This window comes from Vespa mandarinia, chromosome 1, assembly GCF_050613455.1.
Source record: "Vespa mandarinia isolate Hongniang chromosome 1, ASM5061345v1, whole genome shotgun sequence".
NCBI classification, from domain to species: Eukaryota; Metazoa; Arthropoda; class Insecta; order Hymenoptera; family Vespidae; genus Vespa; species Vespa mandarinia.
The window spans coordinates 14,737,900-14,754,405 of record NC_140810.1 but is presented as its reverse complement, the minus strand read 5'-3'; the positions used below and the strand labels follow the sequence as shown (position 1 = coordinate 14,754,405).

Sequence of the window (16,506 nt, the reverse complement as noted above, 5' to 3'; positions counted from 1 at the left end):
ACCACATCGTTTTTCTCTTCTCTTCTTTCTTCTTCTTTCCCAAAGGTTTTCGTTTTCTCTACTATCAACGTCGTTTAGTTATTCGACCATTTAGATTCTGTCAAAATTAATTTCCTGTCAAAGATGAAATCCTCTAGTATTTCACTCAAATATTACATTTTACCATTGCCTTTCGAAAGTTAAACAGAAATTGATTGCCCAATCGTCTATTAATTTCCTCCGTAAGCGACGGCAACCACTTGTTGTCAGTCATCCCCCAGGGAAAACTAATAATGAGAGATAAACAATTCGTTCTTTGGTGAAGTTACATATTTCAAATTTCTCGTTGTTGACAATGATTAGTTTTCACTTTAATTGTTAAATAGTGAATTGGAAGTGTTGATTAATAAGAAATGATTGTTGGTTTAACATTGGATTTCACGTTTGACGTCGGACTGACGTCAAAGTTATTATAATATAAAGTAAGTAAAGCGTTTAAAAAGTTGATTATTTTGTATTTGCTTCTTTTTTATCTTACTTTCTTTTTCTTTTTTTCTTTCTTTTTTTTTTCTTCCTTTTCTTTTTTTGTTTTACTGTTGTTCTTGGCAAGTAACTTCGAATGGGTGTTTAAGTAAAAGATTAAGTAAAAAGTGACGTTAGAGAGAATATTCTCGTCTTATCGTTTCATGCACGATGCATTAGTATTCTATTAGCTAGTCATAAATAGTATCTATCGAGTACGTACCATAAATTAGAAGAATGATTTCCTCTCCACTCTCACTGAGCGAGAAAAGCTTCGAAGTTCTTCCTGTACACGTAATCTTGCTCGTGTTCTCTTTTTTCTTTTTTTTTTTCTTTTCTACGATTGACGTAGGAATGTCTTCGAATATCATAAATTGTAATACGAAACTTCAATCTCTTGGATTTTGAGATGCATGTTTTTTTTTTTTTTTTTTTTTTTTTTATATATATATAATTCCTTGGAAATGATAAGATCAGTCCAAGCGAATGAGAACGATATAAGACTAACAGGTTGTTCCTGGAGTAATTTTTTCTCCTTTTCTTTTCATTTCTTTTGAATCCCTTTAGTTTTTCCTTCAGATCGATTGAACTCGAATATAGTTATCGAACGTTTTTAATCATCTTAATATCATCACCTGTCGCATCTGAAGATGTATTTGATCATACGTGCTAGAGTATGAACTTTAGCAATTACTTCCTCTTGCATCAGATTGAAACACATAGCGATGAGTGCCATACCTAATGTATCATAATGAAGTAAAGATATGTCAGTTCCTTTGAATAATATTGAATTATAATTTGACGCTCACCAAGCATGAGATACATGAAACAAAATATGAAGGATAATTCGAGTCCTTGTCCCGAATAAATTCTATCACCCGGTACTATATCGCCAAATCCAATTGTTGACAATGAAACGAAACAAAAATAAGACCCATCTAACATGTTCCAATCTTCCCATTTTGAAAATAGTAAAGCACCTGCTATAACGTATCTAACGACATAAAAATATATTTTATTTGATATATATATATATATGTATATATATATATATATATATATATGTATGTATGTACGTATGTATGTATATATTAACATTATTTTTTGGGTCCTATGTAATATCATGACTTACCCCACCATAATACCAAGACAAAGTGTTAATGGTACTGTTACTTGTTGTGGGTCGTAATCGTAGCTATCGTTATCATCGTTGATCTTATTGTTCATACTTTCTTTTCTATTAATATTATTCATTTCTGTTACGTTGACATCTTGATAAACATTAGAAATTTCTGTTTCTCCTACGTGCTGTTTCATTAACAATCGAATCGATTAATTAGTTCGATCTTTAATATAATATTTTAATATACTTTACATATTAATTAAATATTATATAACATATAATATTTTTATATATTTTAATAATATACCGACCTGCCATTGATCTCTTTGTACTTTCATTTCCGTACGTAATTTTAATACTTCCAAATTAATCGGATCATGTGATTTTCTATGACATCTAAAATGTATCGACGAGATTAAAAGTAATTGGGAAAGAACTTTTTATTTTTCATATATCTTACTTGCAAAGGCAACATCTTGCGTAAATCCACTTGAAACTTCTAGCAAAAATATCTCCTATCTGGCTTAAATAAAGTAGAAACAATGGCATACCGATTATGGCATATATTATAGTACACAATTTACCCCATTTTGTTTTAGGACAAATATTCCCATAGCCTTGAATAAAACGAGAAAAAGACAAATGAAAATCCTTCAATGCCTCATATTATTTTTACATCTACAATTTGTTTAATTATAATAACGAGTATGAATTGATAAATAAGAAGGAAAAAGAATAAAAAAAAAAATGATTTTTCTTACCGATCGTCGTAATGACAGTAAGAGAGTAAAGAAATGCACCCGCAAAAGTCCACTTTTTGTGTTCTTCAGTAACAACCTCATAACCGTCTCTTATATTTTTAACCATTTTTTGTTGATACCTCTCTAATATATTTCTAACTTCTTTTTTCCATAATCTCTCAGAGAATATATTCTCCTGTATGTAAAATAAATGAGATTAGATTCACTGTACTTCACAACCCTATGTCTTCATTCTTCTGTCATATACATTGTATAAGATGTATCATAATAGAGTAAACTTTGAAGATTTATTTTGATTAAATTATATGGAACAAAGCGTCATTGTTATTTTTGTTATGATAATAATCGGCATATTTTATTCTTTCATTTAACTGTTGTAAATTTTGCGACATACACAGGTTCGCGGCATATAAATTTTGTCTTTTACAAAGCCGCAAATGCAGAAGTTGAGGAGTGTGTAATATCTGAAGATCTGGATGAGTAAATAGTTTATTGTCACCGGGGCCAATTTACGCTTTTAAACATTCATAAAAACTTGAAGTGTTACCGACTGTTATACAACTAATCTCATTGTTGTATTCCATATAGTTCGATCAAAATAAATTGTTAAATTTGTTTATCTTATTATGGTACACCCAGAGGTATAAGGGTTTTGGTGTAACCTTTGAGGTCAAGTCCCAAAGCTTAGCAGCCGTGATGTTTCTTTGCTTGACGACGTCACCGGATATGTCCAAGCTGTCTTTGGCCTCGATATAAGTGAACAGGAAAGCACCGACTATAGTATAACCTACGACGAGGCATACTATGCCAACGTTACTGAAGAGGAAGGCTATCAGTGTCCTGGTCCAGTCACATATCTTCTCGCTCCAAGGCTTCCGTCGTCGTCGTTTCCTTCTTTCACATTGATAACGATAACTTCCACGTTGCCACTGTCCATTCGTTGTTGATGGTCTATGCAACGATTTGTTCGTTTCCATTTTATCGAAATTGTGATCTCAATGATTTAATTTTTCTTTCTCTTTCTTTCTTTCTTTCTCTCCTTTTTTCTTTTCTTTTTTTCCTCTTTTTTTCTTATTTTAACTAACTCTGATATCTTCGAACTTGATTCTTATGTGTGATTGGAATATATATTGTAATAGTTATCGATTATAATTTTGTCGATGATTTAATTTTGTTTTTCCTTTTTTCTTTTTCTTTTTCTTTTTTTTTTTTCGTTTGTCTTAGTTGGGTTCGATTTCATCGATCATTCATCTTGAATTTGATTTTTATGTGGTTTGAAAATTGTAACAAAGGAGACTAATTAAATGGATTTAAACGGGTTTGTTTTTGCTGATAGTAAAATTAATATTGGAAAGGTTGACATTTCCATATGATAAATTACCTATTACCTCTTTCATCTTTGCTCAGTTTCTTTTTTTTTTCTTTTTTAGTTTTTTTTTTTTTTTTTTAATTATACTTATCCTTGAAAAATATCATTTATCCTGACGTTATATACGTAGTCGTTTCATATAGATCTTCCTTATCAAGGATTCCATACGAATAGTCCACGCTATCATTTACGTTCACTGATCCGCACGACCGGCAAATTGCAATGTCGGATTTAATAGAAAACGTCCGTATCGTCGTTCTCCCTTTTCTGCTTTTCTGAATTATATCTCAGCGGTCGTTTGATATTGACTTTGTTGTTGTCATGATCTGCGGAGAATCGAAAAAGCGTGTATCCTCAGAGAAGCACATTGCTTGGTAGCTTGACGTTGACGATCTATTATCGTGAGAATTGTTTAGATTTGGCTAATGGAACATGTAAAAAGAGATGAAAGGAGATAAAATTTTTGAATGAATAAACAAGAGAAAAAGAAAAAAAAGAAGAAAAAGAAGAAGAAGAAATAATCTAAGTTATCGTTTCACGATTTGTCCTAACGTTTTTATAAATTTCAATAGATCTAATTAAATCGTTATAATTGCATCATGCGATTATACAAGTCAGATTTTTTCGTTTCTTTTTATTTATCAAATATTATTATTGTTATTTTTATTGTTGTTATTATTATTATTTTTTTTTCTTTTATTCTTTTTTCAATAGACGAAATACGTCGATAAATCAAATTAATCGCGTATACATCACGTTCATAATGTTTCAACATTTTAGTCCTCATTGTCAGAAAATCATAATTTAATAATGATAATAATAATGATAATAATAATGATAATAATAATAATAATAATGATAATAAAAACATGATGTACAGTTAAAAAAAAAAAAGAAAAGAATCACGTACGTAATATCGATATATGGTATAATATAGATGACTTTCGTCACGATCTCTTACGTTTTTCTCGTTGAAATTTATATATCCGTCGATACGTTAACGTTTATAATTGTCAAATAAAAGCAATTACAATAAATGTTTCGACACGATATTCGCGTGCACTACTTTCGAGAGGTGCCACCCGACGTACTAATGAAAATAGCATGGCGCTAAAAATAATCGACTTCCAGCTTGGATTCAGCGGCCTCTAGTCGTCGCTAGAGTACGTATTGACTTAGCGCACACCCGTTAGCTTTTAATTCAAATATAATAAAGAATATCAAGGGAAAATTGGATTATCGACATTTGTATCATTCAAAGATAATGTTTCCATTTTACTCATTTATTTATTTATTCTCTTATTTTCTTTTTTATTTTATTATTATTATTATGCAACTTTTGTTCCATAAAAAAGAGAAGACAATAGAACGAACGATAGAGATAGAAATAGAGAGAGGGAGAGAGAGGGGGTAGGAAGAGGGAATGAGGAGAGAGAGAGAGAGAGAGAAAAGATAAAAAAATTAGTATCGACGTTCATCGAGATAAGAAGATTTTCTTTGGCTGTTATCACATCGTTCTTCAAAATCATCCTCATCGACATCATCCTCGTATTCCGCATCGTACCTGTAATCATCCTCATCGTCATCGTCATCCTCGTCGTACTCGTCGTCGCTATCTTTTAATATACCCAAACTTTTCGCAATGCTTTTAACGTTATTGATCACTTCCTCTTGGACCAAATTGAAACTCATCGCCAATAAAGCGATTCCAAATAAGAGATACAACGAGCACAGGGCTATTCCTTTGTGAGCGTCCAATTTATTCGGCACGAAGTCACCGAATCCTAAAATTAAAATAATTAGTTCAATCGAAGGTATGCACACTCTATTTTTATTGACGAAATGTATATTTAAAAAAAAGAAAAAAGAAATGTTGGTATGTCGCGTTTGATTTTATCTTTTCTTTTTTCTTTTTCTACTTTTTCCTTTTTTCTTTCTTTTTTTTTTTTATATTGAACCGCTCGCATTTGACAAAAGTCGATTAACTCAATAAGAAAATGATGATAAAAAAGAAAATTGATAAAGTTTATATATATATATATATATATATATATATATATATATGTATATTGCAGATTATTTATTCGTTTAGCAACTTTTTAAGCCTGATTATTAAGAAAATTTATTTTAAGTATAAAAAGTTAAACATCGATCTCATGATGGTTTGAGGATGAGAAAAGAAAAAGAAAAAAAGAAAAGAAAAGAAAAAAAATAATTCTAAAAATTAAGTTAATCGCTATTATCTGCGAACGATAAAATTAAATATATTAAAGAAGATTATCTCAATTATAGACCTATAGTAGTGAGAGTAATAAAGCAGAAATAAGCGCTGTCGAGAAAAGTCCACTTTTCCCATTTGCTAAATAGACAAGCACCGCCCAATATGTAACTAACAACGAGAAAAATGCAAAGCCAAATGGGTACTGGCTTTATCGGTTGTCTTTCTTGTTCGTCGGTTGTGGTGTAAAACTCATAATCAACGTCTATATCATCGGTACAAGCACGTCGGTGCATCGCAAATCCTATTGGCGACAAAATTCTCGGTAACGATGCTTCTCGTCTGTGGAAACGTGCTGGAAGAAAAAGAAATAAAAAAATAAAAAAGGGGGAAAAAAAAATAGAAAAAAGAGAAGCAACGATTTACGATCATCGATGAAAAAAAAAGTACTTAGGATAATTATTCTTTTTTTTTATTTTTATGTACGTCCTTCTCTCTCTCTTTCTTTCTCTCTTTCATTCATTATAACATACAATATAATTTTATGAACTTTTTTATCATTGGAATAATTACTTGGCGAACGTCTAATCCTTTCTGAGTAATATCTTCTGTTTTGTTCGATTCCTGATAAATGACCTGATGATAATTGATACGGAGTTGATAATGTTGATCTCTGTGGAGGTAGAATGGCACTTTCCACCGAATGAAATCTTCTTGGTAATGATCTAGTTATCGATGTAGGCTGTCTTTCGATGTCCTCTAATTTATCTTCTACTTGTGCACGATTACCAAACTTGCTAACATATTCGGCTGTCGATATATATATATATATATATATATATACGATATATGTATATATATATATATATATCGTATATATATAGATATATATGTATATGTATGTACGCATATATGCATATGTCATGTGTGTCCATATGCGCGTCACTTGTATGTATGTGCGTGCACACACTTGCCCGCGCTAGTATATATATATATGTGTGTCACATATATGCATACGCGCGCGTGTGTGTGTGCGTGTGTATGCGTGTGTGTGCGTGCGAATATATCAATAATGAATGTAAAAATATCGATAATAATATCGATGATAAATATAAAGTATTAAATTTAATGAAAATCTTTACGTTTATTTCGTGACGTAGATTGCCATAAAAACAAATCATCCTCGACATCATCCAAAGCATATTTATTACATAGAACAGGCGAATGATCAGTTTCTATAATTCCACTTGTTAATCTTCGATCGAGAGATTGAGTACCTAATCTAGGATTACCTGTTTCGGGAAATAATAGGATTTAGTGAGAAATATTCAATCAATGGTTTTATTCTTCTTTTCTTAATACATAAATCCTACCTTTTGTTAATTTTAGAGAGGATAAAGGTATATCCGTATTTCTGAAGGAGGTCGTTGGCCTTAATGCCGTAGGAGAAGATAACTGATAAGAATAGATTCTCCTTTGGTCCATTCCATTCGAACGTCGAGAATTATCCCTGATTTTATAGAGATTTTTTAGAGAGAGAAAGAACAAATTTATATATACATATATATATATATATATACATATATATATATATATATATATATATATGTACGTGTGTACATGTATATGTATTGAATTTATATTTGAAAAATAAAACGACTATATATACAGGGTGTTTTATTTCAAACGATTATGACCAAATATTTCCGATTCTATTGATTTGACGTTAAACAAATGTTAGAAATAAAAATAGTCTAAAGTTTTTAGAGTATAATGTAATATATATTGCAGCTAATTTATAGAAGACGCGGTTGTTAAGATACAGAAGTCATAATTTTGTTTAAATAGAAATCGATATTCTGAACGAACTTTATAATCTGAATACACTTTTTTGTTTGAAACATCTGCTTATAAAACCAATTGGTATAGGAGATATTTGGTCGTACCGTTTAAAATGATACACCTTGTATGTTGTATACCTGCAATCCGTATCCGAGTAAGAAGTTCGTGTCAAACCTTCGGGAATTCCTAATGTTCCGTCAGTCGATCTCTGACTCAGCCTAATCGAACGTCGGAAAGATGCAGCTCTGTTGTTAATATCGTATCGCCTAAAGAATTTGTGGTTTTTCCATTTTTAAAAGAACGAACATTAGATCAACGTAACTTTAATGAAATGACTAATCACCCTGATTGCCTTGCTGAGTAGGATCTTACTAAACTGGGACGTGAACGTCTCTTCTTTGGTGGCTTCGTACATACATAACAACATACTTTCCAATACAAGAACCTAATAAAAATTTAGAATAAATAAATAAGAAAAAAATAAAGAAAAAAAAAATATATATATATATAAGAAAAGATAGAAATTCCTTGAACGAAGATTTTTTTTTTTATACAATAAACTTCTTAAGAAAAAATGAATCTCATTGGATCATAGCTATATTTTCATAGAATTTATTATAGTTATGTAATGGCATATTCTTCAATATAAAAATTTTATAAAGACATAGAAAAAAAAGAAATAAAAATTAAAAAGATAAATAAAAAGAAAAGAATAAGAAGAAATAGAAATTCCTTGAGAGATTTTTGTTTTTTTTTAATTTCAAATATCATACATAAAGTGTAAGAGAAAAAAGAAAGAATAAAGGAAAAAAAGAAAAAAATCTCATCGAATTATATCTAAATCCGTATACATTCTCATAGAGTCAAAGTTAATCATAGAATGAATAATTAATTCTTACCTAAAGCTTGATGCCATTACGTCACCGATGTTAGACAAACAGAGAAGCATCAAAGGTATTCCAACGACAGCGTAGAATATCGTAACGACTTTTCCATTTTTAGTTTTAGGTGCTATGTGACCGTATCCTAAAATTAAATTTAAATTTATTATATTATTTAACATATGACCTATTTATATACGCACCAATTATATATATTTAATATTATATAATATTATATATAATATAATATATATATAATATAATATATAATATATATATATATATGCAAAGATAATGTTTGGTATTTAAATGATCATTCGACAAGGTCAAATTCGGTGATTAAATGATGATTTAACGTTTGAGCATAAAACTTTCATCACGGTCCAACTGGTCCATCTTGAGTTTAGGTTAAGGTCATCAAGTTCCAGAATACAAATCTGCTAATTAGTTTTATCTACGTATATTATATTATTTTACAGATTTTAGTAAAGAACTTATGTTCGAATATATATATATATATATATATATATATATATGTGCGTGTGTGTGTGTGTGTGTGTGTGCGTGCGCGCGCGCGTATGTGTATATGTGTATTTGTATAAATATATAGGTAACACGTGTGTACGTAATATATATGAGTAAATTAATAAATGGATTTTGTCTCGCCTGAAATGTTTTACACATGAAAAAGATTTCCAAAGGAAAGAGATAAAAAATACAAGAAAAAAATAAGCCAAACAAAAGTTTTACCAAAGTATACATATATATTATTTTGCATATTTCAGGAATTAGCTTATGTTTGAATATATATGTATATAAGCAAATGCGTAAATGGATTTTGTCTCGCTTGAAATATTTCTTATATAAAAAGATTTCAGAAAAAAAAATATACGACGAAAAAAAAAATGGAAAAAAGAACAAAATGAGTTTTACTTACATATATATATATATATATATTTTTTTTTTTTTTACAGATTTCAGTAATTGGTTTATATTCAAATATATATACATACATACATATATATAAGTAAACGGATAAATGGGTTTCGTTTCACTTGAAATGTTTCTCGAACAAAAAAATTTAAAGAGGAAAGAAGAGAAAATACAATGAAAAAAAAAGTATAAAAAAGAAAATACAAAAAGAAAATAAAAAAAAATAGAAAAAAAGAAAACGTCAAACAAAAGTCATCGTAAAAGAGCATTCAATGTTTCCTTCTAACGTCTCTCACGTTGAGCTCTTATCTAATTAAAACAAAAATTATAATAATGATGATAATAACAACAACAGTAGTAATGATAATGATAACAGAAAAAAAAACAGAATAATTTAATTTAATCGATTTTACGAATTGTAATTAAAATCGATCGATGAGGACAGCATCGGACTGTTTCTGTTTCTGTATCCGGCGGATGCAAAATGACGTAACGATCGAAAACAAAAAGGGCAGGATGAGCAGAACGTTCGATTTAGCATGAAACTCGGTCATGCGTTCCTTTGTCGTATTGACTTTATTTTTCATGTAATGAGGTTACCATCGGTCTCGTAACGCCACAAAGATACGTAAGAAATTATAGAATAATGCTTGTAACTCAAAATGTAATACCAAAATAAATCGACAATCATAAATAATATATATTAATTTATAACGTAAAATAATATTCAATTTTCCTAATCGTTCCTAATGGAAAAATTATCTTTCTTTTATTTACAAATTTCTTCTATCTTAATCACATATAAATTGAATATTCCTACGATATGTTAGTGCGATTAGAGATAGATAAAAGTTAATTAATTAATCAATTAATTAATTTTCAATTTCGTTATAAAGATTTTATTACCTACCATTCATTTTATTAGTAAGGAGAAATCTTAAAACGATCTTATAAAGTCAAGTACTTTGTAACAGTCCTTGCGATTTTAATTACATTTGAAATTCTTACTCTTCTAAAATATGTACATATACGAATAAAAAAGAAAAAATGTAGCTGCTATTTATAGGGATGGTAATTAGAAGGTCACTAATTTTTTAAGATTTTTAATTCATTAATATTTTATATAAATGATCACTTATCTATTCTATAAAATTCTATAATAAAATATCAATATGCAATACAAATGATTAGTATTACATCGATTAATATAAAAAAACTAATTAGTATTGTAATTGAAATATTTGTAAACGTAATAACTTGTTAATATTTTTAATAGTTGATCAGTATTAATTAATAAATTTAGATACAACTCGTACGTAATCATGCTATTTAATTATTTATACACCGATCACTCATATTACGTATTGATATTTTATTATAAATACTTATCAAAATATTCGTATATATACCAATAATTTATTTTATTAAATGTATATTTAATAAAAATATCAATATAAATACTGAACAAATAAATAGAATTAGGATAAATCTTAATAATCGTGATCTTTTAAAACTAACCGATGAATCATCATCATCACATCCAAAGTGATAATGACAATGACGACGATTGCTTTAACAAAATCATTTGAGAGATTTTTTTTGAAGGACAAAAAAAGAAAAAGGAAACGAAAAATAGTAGTCAATCGAGACGAGATAGTTCGTTGAGAGAACCTGTATGTCGATCATTATTATCCCAAAGGACCTCGACTTGAACCACATGGTACGTTCACCTTCCCACGTTGCATATATAAAGAGACGATTCACTTTCACTCTCATTTAGTCGCCTTCTAAAGGTTTTTGCGTTAAGAAAGTATTATCGTACTACATACGTAATAACAGGTTACAATAGTGTAGCAATATATCTTTTCAGAAGAAATTAAGTAACAATATGAGATTTTATATTTTTATTTCTTGTGTCGTTGTCAGTGTACTATCCGAAAACGGTAAATGGATATGGGAGAATAACAACAATGGACAAAGTAGAACTACCAATATTGGAAATGCAAGGTGTGTCCAATACGAACAATGTCTAAAATGAACTCTACCATCTTTGTCCATATTTTTATTTTGGTTTTCCTTTTTTTTTTTTTTTTTATTTTTGTTTGTTTCTTTTCCTTTTTTATTCCAAAATGCGAATGAAAGGAACGGATTATATTTTCAACGATTGTTACTATTGTGTATGATAGATATCAAATACACGAGAATACCGACGATTTGGAGAACTTCAATACGGGTGGCCCATTCGTGGGATTCAGGCCAGAGAACATAGGATCCAGACCACAGCAGCATTCAGGCTCTTATGGTCATGGAAATAGGCCGTTCGTGACGACTTATCCGAATAACAACGGAGTCTTGATAGGACCTGGTGGACCGACAGGAATTATTGGAAGGTATATATATATATATATATATATATATATATATATATATATATGTATGTATGTATATGTTATCAATTTTCACGTCCAAAAACTAATACCAAAATCTTACATTGCATTTTAAACAATATTATAATTTACAAATGCTTCTCATAATTAATAAATTTAACTTATACTCATTTGCTTGGTCATTATAAAAATGTTAATGTAACGTCGTTGATTAATACGTCGAATGCCATTGATATTATTTAATTTCAAATGTTTCGATAATTTTTTTTTCTCTTCTCGTTTTACGACATTTGAAAGAGTAAAAGTATAACGTTGATTTTTCAAATGAATTATATTTTAATGATTTTGATGTTTAATGTAAAAAAAAAAAAAAAGAAAAAAGAAGAAAAAGAAAGTATATTAAATACATCTTATCCGCAAAATGTAATGGAAGATATTAGATGTATACATAGCGATATCTGTAAAATTGGTTTGGCCACTCAACGTGTTAATTAACGCCGAGGTAGTTATGAAATTTCGATAATGACAGGCCACATCCACCGAGCGGATCGATCATCGATTACGACGATAATTTAGATTCTGGACATGTACCCTTCCAATATCTAAAAGGGACGCGTTATCGCGAATACGATACCTGCAAATGTAGATACAGTTTTAACTGTCCATCGGCTGGATTAAAATTCGTAAGTTTTTATATTAAAAAAAAAAAAAAAAAAGAGAAAAAAATAATAAATAAGTAAAAAGAAAATAAATAAAAGGAAAACTATGTGAAGGCGCATTTTGAATTTCTTACTTTTTAGGGTGCCTGTGCGAATGGCAAACGATATTGTTGTTTCAACAGTAAAAAATATCCAACGTTAGTATCAGGTGATCCACGTGACAGACATTGATAATTTAACATAACCACGTACATACGTAACGCATGTAAGTAAAATATAAAAAAAAAAAAACATTTTGATTTACGAGTTTGATCATAAAGTAGCTTTTAAATAAAATTTATTTCTGTACATTTCAGTAATCTCGAATTATTCATGACGAAAAAATAAATGCAACCTTTTACCATCGCGGATTAGTTGACATTTAGTTGATGATAAATGTGAAAAAGATTCATTGTATTTCTTAATCATTAATATTTATTTATAAAGACAGAAAAAAGATATATATATTCTTTTTTTCTTTTTTGTCTTTGTATGTAAACATTCATGAGTGAAAAATACAATGTAAATTAATATAGGTCCTACATAGTTGGTGTTCACCGAAAGAATGTCAATGAGAATTCTTTGAATGTCAATGAGAATGTGAATAAATTCTAATCGCATCGAATTTCTCCTAACTACATATATACTACTAAGTTGCCAAATCGTCTTTCAACATGACCTTCGACAACGTTCGATGCTTAGAATAAATGAATTGGTTGATAGATTTAATAACGTAATCGTAAGTCAAACTTTCAATTAATTCGATTAGTAGATTAAAACGTTATGCACACAGAATAACAGCGTAAGCGTGTATGTGTATATATGTATATATGTATGTATGTATATATGTACGAGTTTAGACCTTTTCAATTACAAATAGAAACTTCAAAGACTCTATCGTTGATATTAATTCGATCAGAGGATTGATGAAATGCTACGTATGTATATAACATGTAAATATATATGTATGGATGTATGTATGTATATACATCGTGTTAGATGATTTCTTTCAACTCACCAATCGTCGTGATTACGATAATTGAATAGAATAGGGCACCGGCAAAGGTCCATTGTATGTTATTTTCCTCTTCGCTTCCATCCCAACCTTCTTTTCTGAGTAACGTAAACAAATTGCTTTCGAAACCCTAAGAAATGGAAAAAGAACAAAAAAGAGAAATATATATATATATATATATATATATATATATATATATATATAAAAGCCCATGTACACGTAATAAACGTTTTGGAAAGATATAAACGTAAACTGTATTTAATATATTTTTTTGTAATTTATCTTTGTAGAAAAAAAAAAAAAAAAGAAATTTCCTTTTTTCTCGTTTCATCTCTTTCTGTCTCTACCTGTAACTCTCGTAAAGCATCCAACGTCCAATTTTCTCGTACTAAAACCTCAACTTCCTTCGTCAATTTCCACAGCTTTTCCGTTATGTTTCCTCTTAAATACTTCACGTTTTTCTTTATCTATAAGCCAAACCGGTTAAAAATGATCAAACACACACATGTATGTGTGCGTGTATATATATATATATATATATATATATATCGTAAAAAGATAAAAAATAAATTTGAATTTTACTCAAACAATAAATTTCTTATCTATATTAGTTATAATAAAAAAATAAATAATAAAATGATCAAATGAATATGGGATAAGACGACACGAGGTAAGATGTGGACGATTGATGATCGTATAGAGTTGGCTGAAAAGTTTCTCGGTGATATCAAACATCGATTATTCTCTCTTTGTCGAGATTTTTCTTTTCTTTTCAAACTCTAATTGTATATTTTTCTTTTCTCTCTCTCTCTCTCTCTCTCTCTCTCTCTTTTTTGTAGATAATATAACAAGATCAAAACGTTTCTTTTTTTTTATATATAGAATTGAATTAATCTAGAAAGAGTCGTACAATCTAGGGATAATTAATTTTTAATATCACATAGAAACCTGTAATTTTTTTCTTCTTTTTTTTGGCACAGCCTCTACATATATATATATATCAGAATTTTGAAGATGAATTTCGTGCGTCAAGAATACTTTATAAAAACTTTATTTTCTTCAAAATTGTAAAATATATTTGGGAATGAGCTGTTCTTATATATACATACATACATACATACATACGTATATATATATATATATGTATACACGCACATAGACACACGAACACACGTATATATCTTGACCTACATAGAATATAATATACCTACCTGTTTCTCATGATCTGCCTCAAGGGATTCAAAGGCATATGCACCTATGACACAATATGCCACAACCAGGGAGACCAACGTTACGTGAGAGAATACGCATCTGCTAAACTTCCAAAGAAGACGTAAGAATTTTATGCATCTCGAAGGTTTCTCGAGATCGGCAAATGGATCATATATCTCCAATCTTGTATGTGACATTTTACTTATCTCAAAACGACAGGATATTATCGTCTAACGTTTTCAATTCACGACGTGTCAATTCCTGACAGACATAAGAAATATATATCTATCCGTTGCCCCTTTTTCTCTTTTAAACTTTTTACGTGTTCATCACTTATTTCGTTCTATTTATTTTAACGTCTATTGAATATATTTCTTCTTCATACCGGTTCCATGGAATCCACGTGTTACAAAATCTTTCAATCCAAACGTTCTCTCATAGACGCGGAGATTTATTTTTGAAACTCTTTGTATATTATACAAATCATTCGATAGACGGAGGAGGATATTAGAAACGATTCAATGAAAATACATACATAGATACGTACATACTTATATACATACGTAACGTAAGTAGGCAAGTACGTAAGTACATATGTAGAGTTACGTAGGAGAACTTTTGGAAATGATATCACGATGAAGATTATGATAATCTATTTTTCTTTTCTTCTTTTTCTTTTTTTTTTTTTCTTTTTTTTTCTTTTGTTACGTACGCAATGTCACTTAGTCGGACATATAAGTATAACCGCGTACCTTCATTCACAATAAAATAATGAACGTACAACTCATTAGATCAGAACAACGAATATGATTCGGACATAACTCGACGAGTCTGATCGATCGTCGATGATATTTCGTTGTATAGATTTTTGAAAAAAAAAAGAAAAAAAAAGAAAAGCAAAAAAAGAAAAAAGAAAGTAGGAAAAGAAAAAAGAGAAAAATTTCGTCACACACTTTTTACATATCTATATAAACCGTCCAAATGTCGACGTCATCCACACTTCCCAGTATCTCTCTCTCTCTCTCTCTTTCTCTCTCTCTCTTTCTCTCTTTGTCTCTTTCTCTCTCTCTCTCTCTCTCTTTCTCTTTCTCTCTCTCTCTTTCTCTCTCTCTCTTCTCGTTAACACGAGAGACACACTGGGAATAATCCTCGGCACGAAACTAAGACAGTAGAGACCGTAACATAAGCGAGTTTCATCTCCCGAACGGTTGTTCCAAATTTATCCTACCACCGCCATATCGTCGGATTTTCGTCTGTAAACGAAAGAGCCAAAGCGGATCCACCTACAAAAGCGGTAACGAATGTAGTTAGTTCCTATAGTATACGAAAGCAGATATACATCGGTTAGAAACAAAAGCATTTGTCAGCCGTAAATACTATGTTTCAAATACAATTAATGGTACTTTATTTCTTTAATACAAGTTTTAACGATATATGCCACTTACTTGACATACACAGAAAAATATTTTTATAATAGTTTTTCGAAGTATTTATAAACAGAGAAAAGAAAAAAAAAAGAAAACAAAACAAAATGAAAAAATATCAAGGTATTATTTTTATAGATTT

The 16,506-nt window shown here is 29.5% G+C and overlaps 3 protein-coding genes across 8 annotated transcripts; 1 reads left to right on the top strand and 2 right to left on the bottom strand.

Moving 5' to 3' along the window:
* Positions 1-2: 2 nt before the first annotated feature.
* On the bottom strand, positions 3-4,839 carry LOC118447665 (TWiK family of potassium channels protein 7). 4 transcript variants are annotated; one of them, XM_085661517.1, is made up of 10 exons: positions 4,716-4,839; positions 3,048-4,080; positions 2,386-2,560; positions 2,085-2,241; positions 1,936-2,020; positions 1,634-1,809; positions 1,311-1,495; positions 725-1,239; positions 164-266; positions 36-97 (listed from the first exon to the last, which is right to left on the bottom strand). In XM_085661517.1, the coding sequence occupies exons 2-8, from the start codon at positions 3,360-3,362 to the stop codon at positions 1,133-1,135; spliced, it is 1,200 nt and encodes a 399-aa protein (XP_085517643.1). In that variant the 5' UTR covers positions 3,363-4,080; positions 4,716-4,839; the 3' UTR covers positions 36-97; positions 164-266; positions 725-1,132. The 4 variants fall into 4 exon arrangements, with proteins under 4 accessions (XP_035735767.2, XP_035735766.2, XP_085517647.1 ...); XM_035879874.2 differs by having other exon boundaries at positions 3-266; XM_035879873.2 differs by having other exon boundaries at positions 3-266; positions 3,048-4,176; positions 4,716-4,832.
* Positions 4,840-5,058: 219 nt separating this feature from the next.
* galene (potassium two pore domain channel subfamily K member galene) lies at positions 5,059-15,244 on the bottom strand. 2 transcript variants are annotated; one of them, XM_085661461.1, is made up of 11 exons: positions 14,940-15,244; positions 14,076-14,195; positions 13,732-13,858; positions 8,714-8,840; positions 8,158-8,259; positions 7,952-8,080; positions 7,346-7,482; positions 7,115-7,264; positions 6,049-6,327; positions 5,383-5,538; positions 5,059-5,318 (listed from the first exon to the last, which is right to left on the bottom strand). In XM_085661461.1, the coding sequence occupies exons 1-11, from the start codon at positions 15,135-15,137 to the stop codon at positions 5,083-5,085; spliced, it is 1,761 nt and encodes a 586-aa protein (XP_085517587.1). In that variant the 5' UTR covers positions 15,138-15,244; the 3' UTR covers positions 5,059-5,082. The 2 variants fall into 2 exon arrangements, with proteins under 2 accessions (XP_085517587.1, XP_035735747.2); XM_035879854.2 differs by adding an exon at positions 6,546-6,782 and having other exon boundaries at positions 5,094-5,538.
* Positions 11,397-14,982, top strand: LOC118447666 (uncharacterized). 2 transcript variants are annotated; one of them, XM_085661547.1, is made up of 5 exons: positions 11,397-11,635; positions 11,815-12,018; positions 12,545-12,698; positions 12,816-12,939; positions 14,964-14,982. In XM_085661547.1, exons 1-4 carry the CDS (start codon positions 11,517-11,519, stop codon positions 12,903-12,905), a joined length of 567 nt encoding a protein of 188 aa, XP_085517673.1. In that variant the 5' UTR covers positions 11,397-11,516; the 3' UTR covers positions 12,906-12,939; positions 14,964-14,982. The 2 variants fall into 2 exon arrangements, with proteins under 2 accessions (XP_085517673.1, XP_035735769.1); XM_035879876.2 differs by lacking the exon at positions 14,964-14,982 and adding an exon at positions 13,031-13,879 and having other exon boundaries at positions 11,398-11,635.
* Positions 15,245-16,506: the final 1,262 nt, after the last annotated feature.